Source organism: Lampris incognitus, chromosome 2, assembly GCF_029633865.1.
Source record: "Lampris incognitus isolate fLamInc1 chromosome 2, fLamInc1.hap2, whole genome shotgun sequence".
Classification (NCBI taxonomy): domain Eukaryota; kingdom Metazoa; phylum Chordata; class Actinopteri; order Lampriformes; family Lampridae; genus Lampris; species Lampris incognitus.
Window position 1 is genome coordinate 16302444 of NC_079212.1, and position 21913 is coordinate 16324356.

The 21913-nt window shown below is 45.7% G+C and overlaps 1 protein-coding gene across 1 annotated transcript in view; it reads left to right on the forward strand.

Moving 5' to 3' along the window:
• The window catches only part of LOC130106761 (IQ motif and SEC7 domain-containing protein 1-like), a 124091-nt gene that overhangs the window by 22269 nt on the left and 79909 nt on the right, over positions 1-21913 (forward strand). The window contains exon 4 of the mRNA XM_056273003.1: positions 7867-7974. Within this exon, the coding sequence (XP_056128978.1) occupies positions 7867-7974 (108 nt within the window). The remainder of the gene's footprint in view (positions 1-7866; positions 7975-21913) is intronic.

The window sequence follows — 21913 nt, forward strand, 5'->3', positions numbered from 1 at the left end:
CTTTAAGACTGTGCCAGGGACTCTCCGCTGAAGTGAAAATGAGGCCAAAGAAATAAACGAAGAACAGGTCTGCAGAAGTGTGAACAGGCTTTTCTCTCAGGTTACCAAATACTATTGAGCTTCTCTTTTTTGGGGGCTTTAGGGATTCGCAGCCTCTGTGGCGTCGTGTACGAAGGACCCAGCTACGTCCAAATGAAGACTTGGAAAAGAGGGTGGAAGTGGCTGCTCTGTATTTTCGTTCACAGTTTTCAGTCTCTGTACTTTTCTAGGGTTCACAGCGTTTTCCCCCGGCACCTTTTCTTCTGCTCTAAATGTTGTATTATAATGTTGAGGGGTGAGGAGAGGGCCGAAGCCTGGGGATTCTTTCCATTCTTTGTCTTTCTGCCGTGTGTGTGTGTGTGTGTGTGTGTGTGTGTGTGTGTGTGTGTGTGTGTGTGTGTGTGTGTGTGTGTGTCTTTTCACCCACTGGGTAGCAGCAAGACAAATATCAGTGTGCTGAGGAAAAAAATGGCTATCTAAATGGCCATCCATCTGGGTGACGTGCTATATCTGAGTCATGCTACAACTGAATTTTAATTGCCACAAATGCAAAAGGAATTGATCTTATTGACCTTACAAGTGTGTGTTATAATTAAAAGGTAGGAGTGAGTTTTTGATCTCTAAAACTCGCTTCAAACTCATTTAAGACACCCGAGGGAGGCATATTGGAGAGTAATGTGATGTTCGAAAAGGTTCGCTTGGAATGATATTTCATTAAACTCATCCTTACCGAATGGCAGCGAAAATCAAACTCGCTCAGTTATCATCATTCAGTGTCACCAGTGATATATATCCAATATTGGTAATTGCAAGCAAACAAAATACTTTCTTGAAAAGTAAAAACAAAATGTGTTAACGGCAACTGACTAGGTTGTTAAATTTAACAAAGTATACGTTGACATAGTTTGATCATAGCTCAGCAGATTGCAGTAGTTTGGATAGTAATAGAATTTATTTTTTTCTCCACAATTGTACCCGGCCAGTTACCCCATTCTTCCGAGCTGTCCCGGTCACTGCTTCACCCCCTCTGCCGAGGCGGCGAGGGCTGCAGACTACCACATGCCTCCTCCGATACATGTGGAGTCACCAGCCGCTTATTTTCACCTGACAGTGAGGAGTTTCACCAGGGGGGCGTAGCTTGTGGGAGGATCTCGCTATTCCCCCAGTCCCCCGCCCCCGACCAACCAGAGGAGGCGCTAGTGCAGCGACCAGGACACATACCCGCATCCGGCTTCCCACCCGCAGACACGGCCAATTGTGTCTGTAGGGAGGCCCAACCACGCTGGAGGTAACACGGGGATTCGAACCACTGATCTCCGTGTTGGTAGGCAACGGAATAGACCGCCACGCCACCCGGACGCCCAGTAGTGGAATTTCTGCAAGGATATAAGGATTTAAATTGATTAAAGATTAATTTTGCTTCCAGTTCATTCTCTTGCAGGGAAATTGTGTAACACGGCTCTGCTAAATGTTCAGCACACTCTGCAAGCTAACGGGCTGCCACGTTGCTTCTGGGACGTGTTGAAAGTTAATTGTGTGAGATACTCTGCATCATGATTCATTTAAATGGCAGAACTCCCATCAGCCTCATAGCGTAAAAAGGAAGTTCAAACGCCATGAAAAATGCACGGCGTTTTATGCCGGTGACTTGAAGTAAACACGTCTTGTCCCGGTATACACACAGAATTGTGGCTAGTTTTGTTTTTATTCCATCACCGTGGCTCCGTCAGTACTTTAAACTAGCGACGAGAGCCCCTCTGCACGCCTCCCCGTAGACCACAGAAAGTTGTTATGCACCGCCACAACTTACACCGCCGCCCCTAATGCACTCCCCAGACAGACTGCGGCTGTTGTAAGCATGTTTGTGTTAATATTCAAGTAGCATCACTTTTAAAAGGAACCACCCAATTTAAAAACTGCTGCTGCCGCTGCTGTCGCTTTGCTGTACCGATGCATTACCCAAAGCCAGCCATGAGGTCTTTTGTAGGCTCAAAGTCCTCCATTGTATGATAACTGTATCAGAGCTCGCCGCTGCTCCGAACTGCTGCGGCTGCCAACGCAGCACTCTGCTGACAGCACGCCGCGTAGTGTCACAGTCTCACTTACATGTTTCACTCCGTTAACACACCTCGTCACAACATACCCGTGTGCCTGGCTGTTTAACTTTTTTTTTTTTGTGTGTGTATGTGTGTGTGTGACATGGTTTACTAGGTCTCAGCATCATTAATTATGGAAAATCCACTGAATTTAGCACAGGATGCTATAAATAAGCCCCGCTCCCAGAGGGTTGCTTTGCTGTAGTGTGGTAGCGGTGCGTGTGTGCGTGCGTGTGTGCAGAGATTGGAGACCTGTCAGCACAAGGGATTATGTATTCTCATGCATACGCCATCGTTAATGAGAAAGGAATAACAACATGGCGGCGTTTAATTGGTCCACTCCTCGGTAATCAGAATGGATGACTTCATTCGGACGTGATTAGTCCTGGATGACCTGACAGCAACATGTTTTTTTTTTTGTTTTTGTTTTTTTTTCATGGGATTATTCCTCAGTCACTGCTTTATGATATGATGCTGCTACCTCCCACCCTGCTGGACTCCTCTACAGCAGTCATTCGTTAAGCCGGACTAACGTGGTACAATAAGATAAGAGTGGAGGCATAGCCAGACACTCCATCACACCAAACAACAGACGATAAGAGTGGAGGACGACGGATGCTCTTGTCTGAGCGTGTGAGAAATAATTGAACATCTTTTCAAAGTCCACTTGCGCCGCTGTTATTTATGTCTGTTTACTCGTGCTCAGTGAGCCTTTATATTGTGATGGATGGACGTTTTGGTGCATGTGGATCGTCTGAGAATGCGGAGCGCAAGCCGAAATCTCAGTTTTTCCGGAGTGTTTTGGCCATGAAAATGGGCCTGTCGAAGCACCACAGATTTGGTGTTCCTTTACGAGCAGGTTTGGTTTCACATGAGGGGGGAAAAACCGGGAGGCTGGCACAGATTGTCAGAAAGCTGCAATAGTAGCTGACTGGAGGTATTCTGGAGAGCCTTGGCAGGATATGTGGCTTTTATTTCCCTGTAATTCTCAGCAGGGACTTGTGGAGACGAGGAGGCAGGGATTATACAACCTCCCCATTATTACGGCAATGAGAATGAAGGGAACAAAGCTTGGCTGGGCTTTTGTTTTGGAGGGCAAAGGCTTTTTCAAAGCTTGTCAAAAACAACAGCGCCAAGAAAGGCACTTCCAATCCATTCACACACATATCCAGGTCAGGTTGTACGGTTTCATGCAAAAATATTTGCAGTGCTCCATTATTAAGAAAAAAACAGCAAGGTGCAAAAGCAATGACTATGTAGTTCATTGCAGAAGCTGTTGTTCATTTTATTCAAGAGATGGTTCTGCTGTCCACCATGCTCCATTGCTTTCAAGAGATGACCTCTAATTAGATAGGGGCGTAGTAATGCACAATTAGCTGGAGAGCTGAAGTTTATTATCTGCAGAGAGGATATTTCTCTGACAAGGTTGCAATGTGGAGACTGATTGGTACCTAATACACTTGAAATTTAACCTAAAAAGAGCTTGCTCATCCCCCGGCACGGTGCCAACTGTGTGTCAGGGCAGTTGGATTCATCATGTCTCTCTGCCAGGAGGAGAAATTATGGTGCTGTTTTTCAGGACCAATCCAGCACTGTCTTACACCCTATCTCAGCTTTTTCCACCGGGATCACACAAGCCTGTCGTCTCCTCTTGTCTCTTTTACTGCCTACTGTTGCTATAGAAAAACTGAGGGAGAGATATGCCCAGCCATGCTGCAATAGGTCAGGCTCTGAGTCTGCTGTTTGTTTGTCCTTGAGACTTCTCTTTAGCCTGGCTGGATGATTAAACAGGATTTCTTCTCTTCTCTTCTCTTCTCTTCTCTTCTCTTCTCTTCTCTTCTCTTCTCTTCTCTTCTCTTCTCTTCTCTTCTCTTTGCTGTTCTTCTCTTCAGCTCTTCTTTTAGCTCTACTCTTAGCTCTTCTCTTCATATCTTCTTTTAGCTCTTCTCTTCTCTTCAGCTCTTCTTCGGGCATTGTTCTCATATTAAAGCTCCCTCTCCCAGGAGTTTGGTAAAACCTAGCTTCTTGTGTATATTAGCACAGTCAGATAGGAAGCGATGATTTATTTCAAATATTGGCGTTGGAGTGATGATTTATTTTCCAGAAGGACAGTGACTCTGAGCCCAGTCAACATCTGGAATAGGGCTGAATGATACTGGGGGGGGGGGCTGCCTTTGCAATTTTTTTCTTTTACTTGTATTGTGATATCAAAGAAAAACAGGATTTATATCATTTCACCAGCTATATGCAGTTTTTAACTTCAAAAGATTCATTTGTTAAGTATTAATCACTCAGTGGAGGTAGCATTTCTTCTCCCCAGCAATGCTTTTTGTCTTCTTTTTTTTTTGCCCTCCTTCTCACTCATTTTGAGGTTATGTGGTGCAAAATTCCACACACGACACTTTGCTTACTTTTTAGTTCTGACCAATTAGCTTGTGATTGTTTATTCGCTGTGCACGCACTGCATGCATGCAAGATCAGCAACCAAGAAGTCATTAAATCAGACTAAATTTTATTATTTGTCAGATGGATTAGGCTGTTTTTCTCAAAGATAAGTCTTGGAAAATGCTAACTTCGCTAGTTTTGGTTTTCTCAAGCAGTAAAATGTCTAGCGTAACATGATTCATCCTGCCGGCCCGGTGGCATAGTGGTTAGCGCGGTCACCTCACAGCAAGAAGGTCCTGGGCTTCGAGCCCTGGGATAGTCCAACCTTGGGGGTCGTCCCGGGTTGTCCTCTGTGTGGAGTTTGCATGTTCTCCTCGTGTCTGCATGGGTTTCCTCCGGGTGCGCCGGTTTCCTCCCACAGTCCAAAGACATGTAGGTCAGGTGAATCAACCATACTAAATTGTCCCTAGGTGTGAATGTGTCGGCCCTGCGATGGACTGGCGGCCTGTCCAGGGTGTCTCCCCGCCTGCCACCCAATGATTGCTGGGATAGGCTCCAGCATCCCTCAACCCGACTTCGTATAAGCGGTTTGGATAATGGATGGATGGATGGATGGATGATTCATCCTTTGCGATATGACTATTGCACATGCGTATGTCACAGTGTAAATGCTGCAAAGTTAAACTGTTCAGTCCTAATCTGGAACAGCTTCAGGAAAAAAGTTGCATTGTGTGGTGATAATAAACTGGATCTGACCTGTGCCTATCAGCCATTACTCTGGCGGACCGGAAGTCCTCTTCCTTTGACTTGCTGCAGCGCCATCACAGCAACTAATCGAAGACAGGAAGAGAATTCAAGGTCCAGAGCTCTCAACTCAGCCAGGGCAGAGCCATTAGAATTTGTTAAATTAATAATTCATTATGCCGAAACAGCAGCAAATGGCACCAGCCTTGATACAATTAGCCATTGATATTAGTCAGGGCTTGAGTGCAGGGGTGTAATTTTCCATGCAAAGGAAGCCTGCGTAAAATTGTTTTTGGTGTTGGCTGTTATGTCATAAAGCAGGAGGGATGTTTTATTCAGTGCTTGAAATGCTTTTTCAAAGTTCACGGCAGCGGAACCAAGGGGCAATCTTACATGTGTCTTATCATTTGGAATATGGTTTTAATTGAGTATTTGGCAGCTGTGGCTATTGGCCAAATGATAATGATCTAACTATCCAGATTCTTTCAAGATACTTGTCTGATTATTCTTGCGTTGCACCATAAAACTGCCAGCTAGGGATCCCATTAGAGGGAATGTCTTTGATTTTCTGCACTGAGCTGTGTGTGTGTGTGTGTGTGTGTGTGTGTGTGTGTGTGTGTGTGTGTGTGTGTGTGTGTGATGAACACCTCAACTTCTGAGAGATGGAAATGCTTTAATTTTGATGGACAGTAAGATGGAAAGATGGAGAGATGGACCCAAGCCAAAGGTGGAGAAGGGTCACCGAAAGCTTCGGTAGTACAGAGATGAGAGAAAAATGGCATGCAGCTACATTAATGGAGAAGAGAAATGTTGAAAAGATTGGGGCTTCAGTGCCCTACATGAAGCTACAAAGATGCTGGAAAGGAACCTGCTCGCTCTCCCCTAAGATGACAGAGAGCTTTATTCTTGTCTCTGATGCTGTTTTTTCCTAGTTTCGTTCTTTTTCTTCTTTCTGGGTTAGATTGTAACGTGTTCGCTTTTTCATACCCTATATTTCAATGTGCCATGCTGAGATTTACAGTATTTCATTAAAAGAAAATTCTCTCTTGGTGCATTCAGTAAACAGGGGAACAGGGGAGAACTGAGAGAGGTGACCTGATATACGTGGTGTGATGTTTGTATGAGGGGCCGTACAAGCCATAATATATTCTGGCCCTCTCATATACATACATTCTCCTTTCACATCCATATATTTTCACTCTCTCACATACATTCTCCTTTCACACACATGTATTTTTATTATCACATTTATATATTTTCACTTACAAATTCATGCATTTTGATATATGCTATATATAGTTTCACTCACATATACATTTGTGTGTGTGGGGGGGGGAGCGAGAGAGGGGGGAGCGAGAGAGAGGAGAATGTATATGTGTGAGAATGAAAATACATGTATGTGAAAGGAGAATGTATGTATATGAGAGGGCCAGAACATATTATGGCTTGTATGGCCCCTCACAGTTTTGTGCTCTTTGTCTTTCATTGTTCTCGGATACAATGCCACATTGCATGATTTGTTAATTTTGGAGGGGTAGATTACTCGACTTTGTTTTGTATTTAAATTATTAAGAGTGTAGGTTGTGCTTAGCTGTTATGATGAAGCTTTAGATTACTATGTTGGCAGAACTGCATGAATAATGAAAGCTTTGACGCAGTCTGTATGGAGCGAAGTGAGAAGCACTGTGTCGGACAGCGTGTTATGCATTACACAGCCTACTATAGAAATCATTAACTTTGGATGATCTGCTTATTATGCTTGTACCTTTTAAAAGCTGCAGCATCAAAACTGAGATGGTAATAAAATGTTACATCGAAGTTTGCTAAGTGGGGATTCAATGCAAAGAGACTCATTCCAGTTAGCTAATAAAACCGTGCAGCTTGGACCGTGGAAGTATATTACCAGGCGTCCGGGTAGCATAGTGGTCTATTCCGTTACTTACCAACACGGGGATCACTTGTTCGAATCCCCGTGTTACCTCCGGCTTGGTCGGGCGTCCCTGGAGACACAATTGGCCGTGTCTGCGGGTGGGAAGCCGGATGTGGGTATGTGTCCTGGTCGCAGCACTAGCGCCTCCTCTGGTCGGCCGGGGCGCCTGTTCAGCAGGGAGGGGGAACCGGGGGGAATAGCGTGATCCTCCCATGTGTTACGTACCCCTCGTGAAACTCCTCACTGTCAGGTGAAAAGAAGCAGCTGGCGACTTCCCATGTATCGGGGGAGGCATGTGGTAGTCTGCAGCCCTCCCTGGATCGGCAGGGGGGACTTGAATGGCTCGGAAGAGTGGGGTAATTGGCTGGGTGCAGTTGGGGAGAAAAATGGGGAAAAATCCCCCCCTCCCAAAAAAAAGAAGTATAGTATCATAGGCCACTGCTTTGAAAAATTAAGCGGTGTACCTAAAGGTAAAGTCATGAAAGTCACAAAACCCCTGTAGGGAAATTCCTTGGAAAGATGGATGATATTAATACAGAGTCCTCATCTCACGTCCCTTTATTCTCAGAGCGCACATTAAACACAACACACATCTGCCCTTTGCTGTCGATGTTTTAGGAAAAGGTGTTTTTTTTGTTGTTTTTTTTTAATATTGTTTGTCCTTCTCTCTAGGAGACATGCGTCCCTGCCCATCGAAGGGATAGAGAGTCCTGGCAGTTTGGAGTCTGCAGGCTGCAGAAGAGGCTTTCCCTGCCGCAAGTGGAAGTCAGCATCCTTGGGGTACAGTATGACGCTATCGTCCCCACGACCTCTCTCTCGCTTGATGTTTTGCTCGGCCGAATGTCCACCGTAGAATGCAGTGTCCATGGCAGGACGATACGTCTCTTGTCTTGTTCTCGTCTTGTTAACGTCTAAAAGATGTCATTGACTCACATTTGTGCCCTGGCAACTAAACCACATCTGAGGTAGATGTATATCGGTCGTGACAGCTTGACAGTTGCAAACTTACATATGTCCAATGGTGGCTGTGGCTCTTCTCCAATCACCAAGTTTCTTTATGGCACAGCAGTTTCAGTCTTGGGATGTTGTTCCTGATGCTCACAAAAAAAACAACAAAAAAAAAACACCGACCAAATGTACTGTGTACCAGGAGCTCATTAGGCTGAGACCTGATGAAATATGATGCTGCTGTATATTAGCCTTCACTGCCGCTTCCCCATTAGCCTGTGCTGAGCCCGTAGCCTGAGAGACTGTTAACAAACAAGGAGTGATGGGTGAGATGAGAACGCAGAAAGCCCACACCAGCAAGTCAGACATCGGCGGCGACGGAGGGGAGGGGGGGGGCTTCAAAAGGCTGATGGGAGTTTCAAAGGCTCTTATTGTGCAGTGTACTTCATCATCAAATAGCAATCATCTCCCACTCCACAGCATGCACTTGGATATTCTGCAGGCCTCCGCAAAACCTACATCTACACTCACAATGGGCACATTCTCTATTTATAAACAAGTGCTTTTAGAAGATCCTGACGAGTTAGAATGAGTGGGGGTATCTTTAGACTTGGGTGATGCTGTAGAAATGAGGGGTGTTGTTTATCAATCAGTTCACACCTCCCTCATCTGTATTCTCTGTTTTTCTCCGATGATGATGAAATGTTGAATAATTCCTTGCCACGTCGTAAAGCTAATGGGTTAAATGAGCCTTATCGAACGTTGACTGTTTTCCCCTCCAGTGTGGCGCCCTTGTTTGTTATTTCGTTCATGCTCACTCATTCCACATCATCATAATCAGCGCCCGCTTATCACTTAAGTGAAGACAATGCACGTGATGCTCAAATCAAATAAGTGACAGTACGGATAATTTTCTAAATCTGTTCTGTAACCTGACTTTTTGCCTCTCGGGGAACTGTCACCTTGTAAGTGTTTGCAACTTGATATGGATCAGGGATTTGCTGATGGTTTTTATTTTATGCTATGGTTGTTGGTACTGGTTGTTGGTCTCTTTGATGCAGACCCAGTCTTCCTTATTGTACATTCCTCCATTGTGTGGGCTTCTGTTAGGAGTGTATTGAATCTGAGTGGGAGGTTGAATGCATGCCCCCGATGCATTGGTTTCACGTCAATCATATCTCTGCAGACGTGCTTGTAAACACACACACACACACACACACACACACACACACACACACACACACACACACACAAAGAGTAAATGACAGAACTGACTAAAAGCCAATATAATAAAATCAAATGGGAGGACTGGGTAAAGGTGGACCAGTTTGCATATCAAGAAATGCTGGTGAAATGCTTTATATTCTTGGTTCGGATTCTCTGACCTGGTAGTGCTTTGTGAGGCTTTCTGTGAGTAACTGATTTCCTTGCATGCGAGTATTTGCATGGGATTAGGGGCATAGCGAGGAAGGGAACCACCATTTTTATGAGATACTGTGTCACCTCCTGCAGTACGGTGAATCATTCCAATTGTTTTAAATATGATGTCCATCCATCCATCCATCATCCAAGCCGCTTGTCCCAATCAGGGTGGCGGGATGCTGGAGCCTATCTCAGCAGTCACTGGGGGGCAGGCGGGGAGACACCCTGGACAGGCCGCCAGTCCATCACAGGGCTGACACACACACACACACACACATTCACACCTAGGGACAATTTAGTACGGCCGATTCACCTGACCTACATCTCTTTGGACTGTGGGAGGAAACCGGAGCACCCGGAGGAAACCCACGCAGACATGGAGAGAACATGCAAACTCCACACAGAGGACGACCCGGGACGACCCCTAAGGTTGGACAACCCCGGGGTTTGAAACCAGAACCTTCTTGCTGTGAGGCGACCGCGCTAACCACTGTGCCATTGTGCCATCCTTAATTATGATGTTTTCCTGGGAAATATTACAAATATTGGCACCAGTTATGAGTGAGCTCACCTCTCCATGTCATGCTTTAATCACTAGATGATGTATTAGCATTAGAAATATTAATTATATTTTCCGTAGCACTTCCCTAGAGGGAATACTTGACATTCCCACAAATATGATGGATAGTATTGTAGCCAACACTAAGATATTACAACCATTAGTCTGCATTTTAAGTTGCTGGGTTTTTTGTTTTTGGACTTTCCACTAGATGATGTCATTGTTTGGACATTTCAGTTATCACCGCAGACTTTGGAAACTTCAGAAAAGAGGGCATTTGGGTTTGATGGTGCGACTTTGGCCTTGAGGTCACAGTGTTAGATAAAGCAGTCAATAGCAAGGCAGCATTGTTGACAAAGACTTTCTCTCTCAAGGTGATCGTATGCGGAGTTGGAACAATCTTCTGGGACTGGCAATCACACTCAAGCAGAGCAGGTGCCAGACTACACTGGCTGAAATATGCCCCTGGGATTCACCGGAGCTGTTTCTTTTTACTGTATTTTTCTTTATTTCCATTTCTCTGTTTGTCCTCCTCTCATATTACTCCTTGCAACTCTCTTTTTAGCTCCCTGCCTCCATGTCAAAAGCATAAAGCTTCCTCTCTCTCACTCACTCACTCTCTCTCTCTCTCTCTCTCTCTCTCTCTCTCTCTCTCTCTCTCTCTCTCTCTCTCTCTCTCTCTCTCTCTCTCTCTCTCTCTCTCTCTCTCTCTCTCTCCCCCATGCCTACACACATGCATGCACACTGCGCACACACACATGCACACTCTCTATCGCACTCTCTCTCACTCTCTCTGCCATGCCTACGCACACACATATGCATGCAGACACATGCACGCACACGAAAGAAATGTACACCCATAGTAAGAGCAGTCGACTAACCTTCACTCTATATATAAAGTTAAGCTCCATCAATCCTGCACCGTGCATATGTAGATCTCTTCTCAGTCAAACACTATGCCAGGCGATTTCACTAATAATCATCTAGGACGACGTTTAACCGGAGAGGGGATGAGTAACTCTGAAATCAGCTTGTAGTAGCACTTGATGGGACTGAAAAGCAGCGTACGCACAGCTCTCAATGGCACATGATTGGAGACCAGATGACTCGGATAGCACAGCTTCATTTCTATGGATGCAGCTGGCGTACAGTCACAGATAAGTAGTGGGGATGGGGACCACAAACTGGCGTTTACAGAGTAATGAGTAATGCTGCTATCACTGTTTCATTTGAAAATCTAATAGATTTGGACTCACTTGGTGTCCACGTGTCATGATTTTTATGACAAGTCGAGCGAACAATGAATGGTCGAGTAATCTGTGGTGTAATTTGCCGACATCCTCTGGTGCCTTTTGAATCACTTTTTGTGTGGAAGGCATGAGCTAAAAAGCAGATTTTTTTTAACTTCTATTTATTGGATTTTGCATTTTATAAATCACAGAATCAGTCACGAAATAAATCCAGTATAATTCCCATCCCTGCTCCCTAACATGCCCCCCCCCAACATCCTCCAAAATGACATCAAGTACAAATAGATATGTGACAGATATACAATGACCTCATTCACATAAACACAGACAAGGGGGAAAAGAAAACATAAAATTAATAAAAAATAAAAATGAATAATAATTTTAAAAAAGCACATTTAGCCCTGATCTACAAAAAGTAACTCAAGTATTAGTTGTTAAAGTTGCCATTAGGGAATATGCAGGATAAGCTTAGACAAGTATATGTCAGAATGCCCTGAAAAATATGCCTGGCGGTTTTCTGTTTCCCCCCTTTTTTTTTTTCCTGAGTGGCTGTATGTCAAAGTCACGGCAGCCTTACTGTCAGGTCACAACGGGATACGCAAACATCGTTTTTACGTCTGTGTTTTTTCATCAATGGGTTTTTGCAAGGGTGGTTTTCAGCCGCAGTTTTATGAAGTCTGCTATTTCTCAAGTCACTTTCAGAGGGTGAGCGAGAGGCTCCACCAGGCTGTTGTAAAAAGAAATGCTGCAAGTAAGCAAACCTTACTGTCTGATCGGTTAAGGGGTGTAGCACAAACTTCATACATTTCTGCTTGAGCGTTTTGATTTTATGATTTGATGAAACCCTGCTTAGAAGCGATTAAAAAAATGCATCAAAAATGAAGCTTATTATTGATAATGCTATAATTTAAGAAGACGTATGACTACAACATCCAGTCAGGTTTATTCGTATAGCCCAAAACCACAGGGTCGTCCCAAAGGGCTTTACAGTCAGTACGTGTATGATTTGATGTATGAAGCTTTTTTTTCTTCACTTTTGTGGGTTGGTGGTAATATCTACTACAGATAAAGGGGTGCATGTGTTAGTATGGTACTTCAATAAAGTGCAAACCAATACGTCAACCAGTGTGCAAGGTTGGAGGATGCAGTTCACAGGTGGCCAGCAAATCTTCCTGCTTGGCTGTGCCCCATTGTTTGGCCAAAAATGTAAATGTAACCTGTGACGTTGGCCTTGCGTGCGATGTCTTATGCCACGCAACAACTTCCAGAAACATTTCGGTAATAACAATTGAAAAGTTGAATAATATCTAATATAGAGGTCTGGGTGGCGTAGCGGTCTATTCCATTGCCTACCAACACGGGGATCGCTGGTTCGAATCCCTGTTACCTCCGGCTTGGTCAGGCGTCCCTACAGACACAATTGGCCGTGTCTGTAGGTGGGAAGGCGGATGTGGGCATGTGTCCTGGTCACTGCACTAGCGCCTCCTCTGGTCGGTCGGGGCGCCTGTTCAGGGGGGAGGGGGAAATGGGGGGCATAACGTAATCCTCCCATGTGCTATGTCCCCCTGGCAAAACTCCTCACTGTCAGGTGAAAAGAAGCGGCTGGCGACTCCACATGTATCAGATGAGGCATGTAGTAGTCTGCAGCCCCCCCCCCCCCCGGCAGAGGGGTTGGAGCAGAGACCAGGATGGCTCGGAAGAGTGGGGTAATTGGCTGGATACAAAAAAGGGGGGAAAATCCAAAAAAATCAACTATAAAGAGAGACAATAAGCAGTTATACTATAATCAGCAATGTCAATAGTTCATTCTTCATGGAGACATGGAGGGGGGAGAGAAGGTGACTTTTTTTTTTTGGTCTTTCCCTACTTTACTTCGCTGTCTATGGCCATGTACTTTATGTGTCTATGTCTGTGCGGTGACTAATGGATGTAGCTGTTAGAGCACTGGCTATGCTGATTCTGCCACTATGGCTGCTGCTTCAAGATGAATAATCAAAGCACCTTAAATTACCTTGGAGGAACAAATGCATGCTCATGAAGCCTGCAAAAAATAAATTGTGCTCACCACAGTATACACAGGGGGGTATTCTACTCATCAGAAGAGTTGTAGCATATAATATTGTTTGTCCCGTAAGGAATTTGGGATTTTGTGACGTGTGTGCATGTGTGAGTGTGTACATGTGTGTTTGTGTGTGTGTGTGCGCGCGCATATACATATTTGTGTATATATGCATGTGCATCTACATGCATATATGCATGTGTGTATATACCCTGAGAGCAGGATATGCAGTTTGGCTAATGGATGGATATATGTATATATATATATATATATATATATATATATATATATATATATATACATACACTACCGTTCAAAAGTTTGGGATCACCCAAACAATTTTGTGTTTTCCATGAAAAGTCACACTTATTCACCACCATATGTTGTGAAATGAATAGAAAATAGAGTCAAGACATTGACAAGGTTAGAAATAATGATTTGTATTTGAAATAAGATTTTTTTTACATCAAACTTTGCTTTCGTCAAAGAATCCTCCATTTGCAGCAATTACAGCATTGCAGACCTTTGGCATTCTAGCTGTTAATTTGTTGAGGTAATCTGGAGAAATTGCACCCCACGCTTCCAGAAGCAGCTCCCACAAGTTGGATTGGTTGGATGGGCACTTCTTGCGTACCATACGGTCAAGCTGCTCCCACAACAGCTCAATGGGGTTCAGATCTGGTGACTGCGCTGGCCACTCCATTACCGATAGAATACCAGCTGCCTGCTTCTGCTCTAAATAGTTCTTGCACAATTTGGAGGTGTGTTTAGGGTCATTGTCCTGTTGTAGGATGAAATTGGCTCCAATCAAGCGCTGTCCACTGGGTATGGCATGGCGTTGCAAAATGGAGTGATAGCCTTCCTTATTCAGAATCCCTTTTACCCTGTACAAATCTCCCACCTTACCAGCACCAAAGCAACCCCAGACCATCACATTACCTCCACCATGCTTAACAGATGGCGTCAGGCATTCTTCCAGCATCTTTTCATTTGTTCTGCGTCTCACAAACGTTCTTCTTTGTGATCCAAACACCTCAAACTTGGATTCATCCGTCCACAACACTTTTTTCCAGTCTTCCTCTGTCCAATGTCTGTGTTCTTTTGCCCATCTTAATCTTTTTCTTTTATTGGTCAGTCTCAGATATGGCTTTTTCTTTGCCACTCTGCCCTGAAGCCCAGAATCCCGCAGCCGCCTCTTCACTGTAGATGTTGACACTGGTGTTTTGCGGGTACTATTTAATGAAGATGCCAGTTGGGGACCTGTGAGGCGTCTGTTTCTCAAACTAGAGACTCTAATGTACTTATCTTCTTGCTCAGTTGTGCAACGCGGCCTCCCACTTCTTTTTCTACTCTGGTTAGAGCCTGTTTGTGCTGTCCTCTGAAGGGAGTAGTACACACCGGTGTAGGAAATCTTCAATTTCTTAGCAATTTCTCGCATGGAATAGCCTTCATTTCTAAGAACAAGAATAGACTGTCGAGTTTCAGATGAAAGTTCTCTTTTTCTGGCCATTTTGAGCGTTTAATTGACCCCACAAATGTGATGCTCCAGAAACTCAATCTGCTCAAAGGAAGGTCAGTTTTGTAGCTTCTGTAACGAGCTAAACTGTTTTCAGATGTGTGAACATGATTGCACAAGGGTTTTCTAATCATCAATTAGCCTTCTGAGCCAATGAGCAAACACATTGTACCATTAGAACACTGGAGTGATAGTTGCTTGAAATGGGCCTCTATACACCTATGTAGATATTGCACCAAAAACCAGACATTTGCAGCTAGAATAGTCATTTACCACATTAGCAATGTATAGAGTGTATTTCTTTAAAGTTAAGACTAGTTTAAAGTTATCTTCATTGAAAAGTACAGTGCTTTTCCTTCAAAAATATGGACATTTCAATGTGATCCCAAACTTTTGAACGGTAGTGTATATATATATATATATATATATATATATATATATATATATATATATATATATATATATATACAGAGAGCGAGAGAGAGAGAGAGAGAGAGAGAGAGTGTAAGGCGGGTCCTGAGACGCCAACTCAATGGTAGGATTAAGATCCAAGCCATCAATATGTACGTCCTGCCAGTCATCAGATACCCAGCTGGGATGATAAGCTGGCCACGGGAGGTCACCGACGTTAAGACGTGAAAACTCTTGACAATGCACAGAGGATTCCACCCAACATCCAGCACCCAGAGGCTGTGCGAGCAGTGAAAAGGGGTGTGTGTGTGGGGGGGGGGTGTCAGAGCCACCGTCCAGGATGAAACAAGGAGCATCCAATAGTACATCAGGAAGATGGCCTCCCAGGACAAACTGCTCAGTGAGCACCTCAGGCACCAGAGGACAGAGGGTGATGAGGAAGAAGAAGAAGAAGGGACAAGCCTCTCTATGGGATGTACCACCAGCAGAATGAGGGACTGGCTGACATCAAGAAATCCTACCAGTGGCTAGAAAAGGCTGGTCTGAAGGACAGCACAGAGGCTGTGATCATGGCAGCACAATAGCAGGCACTCAGCACCAGATCTGTAGAGGCAGGGGTCTACCACAGCAGACATGATCCTAGGTGCAAGCTGTGCAAAGACGCCCCTGAGACAGTCCCACACATAGCAGCAGGCTGTAAGATGCAGGGTGGGGCAGCATGCACCGAGAGGCATAACCAAGTGGCTGGGATAGTGTACAGGAACATCTGTGCCCAATACGGACTGGGAGTCCCCAAGTACAGATGGGAAGCACCACCAAAGGTGGTTGAGAACAGCAGAGCTAAGGTCCGGTGGGACTGCAAGTTCCAGACGGACAAGCAGGTGCTGGCCAATCAACCAGACATAATGGTGGTTGACGAGGAGCAGAAGGGGGCAGTAGTGATCGATGTAGTAATCCCAGCTCACAGCAACATCAGAAAGGAGGAGGATGAAAAGATAGAGAAGTACCAGGGGCTGAAGGAAGAACTGGAACGGGTGTGGAAGGTAAGGCCAAAGTGGTCCCTGTGGTAGTTGGAGAACTAGGGGCTGTGACCCCCCCCCAAAACAACAACATCTGAGGTCTCTGTCCAGAAGAGGGGGATTATGTGTGTGTGTGTGTGTGTGTGTGTGTGTGTGTGTGTGTGTGTGTGTGTGTGTGTGTGTGTGTGTGTGTGTGTGTGTGTGTGTGTGTTCAGGTCATACAAACAGCTTACGACTAAGAATGTGAATGCAGCAGTAGTGTAAGCCTTGATTCCTAGATCAACAATACAAACAACCGTTTATAAGTAGTTGGTGGGTCGGTGCCAAGGCACCCTGACAATATAGCTGTACCCCTAAAATGATAATGAAAGCGAGTGCAGGGAATAAAATGGAGAAATACAAGCCAAGGATAGAAAAATAAAAGTGAAGTTTTATTTATTTCTTCCCAGATAGAGCCTATTAGAGTAAGTAGAAGAGGAACACATCAGAGAGAGAAAATGATTCAGGAGAGAGGGATGAGAGCTACTTACTGAGGAGATGACTCGATATCTTACCTGCATCACCTCAAATACGCACGGAGGAGGGTAGTTCCTCATATTTTTGCACAGTACACAATAAACTACGCTGTAAACCAAACACAATCTGTAATTTATCGTTTTACTTTTCTCTTGACCTCGCTGTTCTCGTAACTTTCACATTATCTGTTGATATAGCACCAGTTGGGATGCATAGCCTCCTTTCAGTACCTCCATATATACTTCATGCCAGGTGCACTAAAGCCTATTATATACTTCTCTATAGTCTGTGAAAGTGCACTTAATCAGATCCTTATGGAAGTAAAATTGAAAGATACTTGTGTGTGAAACCAAAACCACCATGCACAACCACGACCCCAGATTGGTATTTTCAGTACACTGGAAGTGTGAAGGAGGAACGCTTGAAAAGCAGGAAGTGATATGTCAGGCACCTGTCTAGCACCGGTTAGTCGTTGTGTCTCGCATGAACCTTCCTGCTTTCCGCAAGGCTGCAGTGGTTGAGGTTTTATACCTACTTAGCCGACAGATTCCTCCTTCATTGCCTTCCTCTTATGTAATAGCCTAATAACCCGTTTTACCGAGGCTCTTCTTCACGGCCTCGGTTGTTTCAAGATCAAAAAGGGTGTGGATGCGTCGGTGCCGTCTCTGCGCCGTATGTGTGGTTACCATCAAAGAAAACCACATGAAACTGCGCCTCATCGCTGGTATGTGGGGGCGGCGCAGGTGTGCGCGTCAGTAAATGCAGACGTGTGTACTTTATTTGAAGACGTGCAGATGTTTGAATGGATGGAAGTGGGAACGGCCGGACTTGGGAGACATTCGGTCGTTACAGATACGCACCGAGGGACGGTCTCATCAGAGCGCCCTCGTTATCTTTCTGACCTCCACGCCGTGACGGTAGGAACGCCGCGGCCGCGGTTTTCCCCGGGCGTTCTTGAAGGCCGCACTTATTTGGCCGTAGATCTTATCCGTGGCGGACACGGCGGCTCTGGGCTCTTGTGAGTTGCTGCTCGTACCTGAGATTTACTCTCGGCACAAAAGCTCATTAAGTCTTCGATTGCACTCTGTGGCCCTTGAATTAAAAGGCCCCGGCTGAAAAGAGGCGGGGGGGGGGGGGATGGTCTTCAACGTGTGATGAATGGGTCAGAGTTCTCGCGCTGACTTTAACAGCAACGCCGAGTGAATCCCCTCCCTCTTGCTCCCTCTTGCTCCTGCTCTCTTCCGCCTCTGTGTTGTGCTTTATCCTCCCATTCGCGTGCACACACACATGCGTAGACAACCAAGCACACAAGCAAAGTCTTAAATGCTCCTCACCTTCTTTTCATACATCCCTGCTTTTTTTTTCCTCTTTCATCTGTCATCATTATTTCCCCCATGGCAACCCCCCCGCCTCCCATCTGCGGTATATGCCGTGCTCTCTCCCACCTTCCAGCTCTCTTTTTTTTTCTCTTCTCCTATTTTCAGCCAGTCCTCTTTAGTCCTCTGCCCACACTGCAGCTAATGAGTCCATCAAAGGAAGCGTCCCCACTTTGGATAATATGTCCTGTTGTCCGTCTATCAGGGTGAAGGACGGCAGTTCTGCCGTTGAACCCTCCGCCCGATTGTTTTTGTTTGAACTCTCGTCCCTGCTCTATTGCCCATAGTCCCCCGACGTGACCGGAGTGTGTGCTCTGCAGCAATGAGTTGGGGGGGCTGGCGAGAAGAAGAGAAAAAAAAAGCCTTGAGTGTGTTGATGTTTGGTCAAGAGAGTGGAAGTGGAGCGGTGAGTGCATGCCAATAGGCATGCGAGATTGCGGCTTATTGTGAGACGGCGTAATTGGTCAATGCGATTTACCGGGAGGGAAGAAATGAAGCCATCTGAAAAGGCACTGCGCTCCGGTCAGACTTGAAAGGAAATGGCACATAAGCACCCTATTATCATGGCTAGCGGTCTGACACGAGAATATAGATGACCTCATCAATAGTGAGATACGTGGCAGCGTGGCTGCGCCGATGAGGATGTGGGCCGAAAGCATGTTTGAACTGATTGCCTGCGCGGTAGTCTCCGTATTTACTGCCTGCAGCTGTCTGCCGCTGCAGTCCTGTCCAGAGTTAAGACCTTCCTGCCAACACTGCCAGGCTCGAGGCTGCCATGACTGAGCTCAAATGCACAGATTCTCTGCCTCTCCTCTTCTGGCTTCACGGCTCTCCTCTGATTCTATAGCTCCATCCCCCCCCCCCTTTCTCCTGCCTTAACTTCTCCAGCTGCACCCTCCCTCCGCCCCACCAACACCACTCATTCAGAAAACATCAAATGCCTTGCTATCTCTCTCTGTCACCCTTGCTTTCTCTCTCCGTCTCTCCGTCGCTCTCACTGTCTTTATGACCTACTGTCACCATCTCTCACACTGACTCTCTCTTTCACACTCATTACTCATTTGCCCCCTCCCCCTGCTCTCTCTCTCTCTCTCTCTCTCTCTCTCTCTCTCTCTCTGGCTCTCACTCTCTCTCCCTTTCTCTTATTAGATATTAGGTTGTAGCCGGACAGGGTAAGAGGTGAGGCCGGTGGGTCACGGTGAGAAGTATAAATCTCTCTGCAGACTTCATGTCTCCGCTTTAACGTTTCCCCTTTGCTGCAAAAAACGGCTGGAAAAATAGGTAACGTTGCACTCGCCACATAATCCTGCTCTCGGCTCCGACGTCACGAGTGCCGGAGCGGTTCTGATTCAGGGGCTACCATTGTGTATTAATAATTCTGACTCTTTATGATCTTCATTATGGTGAATGGCTGTTTCAGAACTCGTGGTTATCTCCGGGCCTATAGTAATAACACTGCAGAGCCTATTGATTACTGTGAATGGCCTTCCCTCATACAATCACAGCCCCCCTGCCTGCTCTCTGCAAGTGGCCAATGTTATTCACTGAATGCTGCGGGCACAGAGAAAGCATATTATTGTGTGATCTGGCCTCCGGGGTGCGTATGCTGGAGAGTTAACACATAACGGTGTGTGTGTGTGTGTGTGTGTGTGTGTGTGTGTGTGTGTGTGTGTGCGCGCGCACCATGTTCCTTGCATTCAGACACATTCCTGTGGGAAAGGCGGGATCAAACAGAGCCGCTCTGGAAGTGTGATATGGTTTGTAATTGACTGCAGCATTTCTCCTCGTTCGGGTCTTGATATTATCCGAGGCCATTTGGACAAGGTTTAAAAAGCATAGTAAACATTTATTGTGTGCCGTTGTGCGTAATCCTGGTAAGCGAGCGGCGAGGGTTTGCGTGGAGGAGTTAACTGTTTTGTTTAAAAATACACCGGGCGGCAAAAAAACTACCCACCAGTAGCATAAAATGAAATTTCCCTTTATTGGCTCTTTTTATTTACTGCTCTCGGTATTGTAAACTTTTTTTGATTTGACCAGAGGGGACGTCGCAGCAGAAGAATGGTTTTTAAGAAGCCTGTAAAACGGAGGGCCCGCTTCCATAATGTGTTTGAACTCTTGGGGAAGCTCGCGGCACTTTGATGTTCCGGGCTTGTGTTTCGTCATCACATTCTCTATGAGTTAATTATAGGCTGCACACTGTGCTAGGAAGGCAGATCAGCGGTGCACACACACACACACACACACACACACACACACACGCACACGCACACACACAGTACTGGATCTGAAATGAATAGGGCCATGTGGTTTATGATGAGTTTCATTTATTCTCTCTCTGTAGTGAAGGAACATGGGAGAACATGAGGCTTTTTGTGTCGCGTCGCTTCTTCTTCTTCGGTTTAATCGCTTTTGGTCGAGGGGCAAATCGAGAGTGGGGGTAGATCTGTGTGTGTGTGTGTGTGTGTGTGTGTGTGTGTGTGTGCGCGCTTTGCCAGACTCAAGCCATTTTGATGAATGAAAACACACATTACATTAAGTATTACTACATTAGGGCGGAGATGTGAGGGTCACTGGGTACGTTTGTTTGGACATTTTATTTAAAGACCACCTCTGCTGTGAAGAGACACCGTACATATCCGAGGGTGTAAGGTTTATTTCTTCTTCTCTGATTTTCAGTAAAACTCCTGTAAACACCTGCAAAATGGTTTAGAAATTGAACAACTGTTTTTCTTTTTCTTTTTTTTTGGTGATGAACTTGTTTATATCATCTACTCTTTTTTTGTTGTTCTTGTGGGGCTTAGAGTTTTGCTTTAGTCTGCTTTCTACCTCACTTGGCACAGCAGAGGTCAGAAACAGTCTCCGCAGAGCAGGGTCAAAGGTTAATTGGAGAGATCCATATTAATTTTTTTTAAAAAACAACAAAAAATAAAACTGTCAATTTTTTTTTGGGATCTCCCCCTCCCCCCTTTCTCCACAGTTGTACTTGACCAATCACCCCGCTCTCTGAGCCGTGCCGGTCGCTGCTCCACCCCCTCTGCCGATCCGGGGAGGGCTGCAGACTACCTCACGCCTCCTCCCATACATGTGGAGTCATCAGCTGCCTCTTTTCGCTTGACAGTGAGGAGTTTCACCAGGGGGGCGTAGCGAGCGGGAGGATCACGCTATTCCCCCAGTTCCCCCTCCCCCCGAACAGGCGACCCGACCGACCAGAGGGGGCGCTAGTGCAGCGACCAGGACACATACCCGCATCCGGCTTCCCACCCGCAGACACGGCTAATTGTGTCTGTAGGGACGCCCGACCAAGCCGGAGGTAACACGGGGATTCGAACCGATGATCCCTGTGTTGGTAGGCAACGGAATAGACCGCTACGCTACCCAGACGCCCCCAACAGCTTCCAATTTAAGAGCACCATGTCATGGAGATAAGTGTGTTCTGTGTATTGTAGCTGTCTTGAAAACGTGATACCGTCAGGCGCATGTCTGAGGTTCTCATTGCTCCGGGTCTGCCAGTGTAAAGAGCTTCCCTAACTCCGTGTTGACTTTAGATAAGGTGTTGCTCAGTATGTACTGTGCTTCTCACGGTGCACCTCCAAAAAGCAAGAACTCTGACTCGGCACAGCGGTATAAGATTACTTTGGCTCGG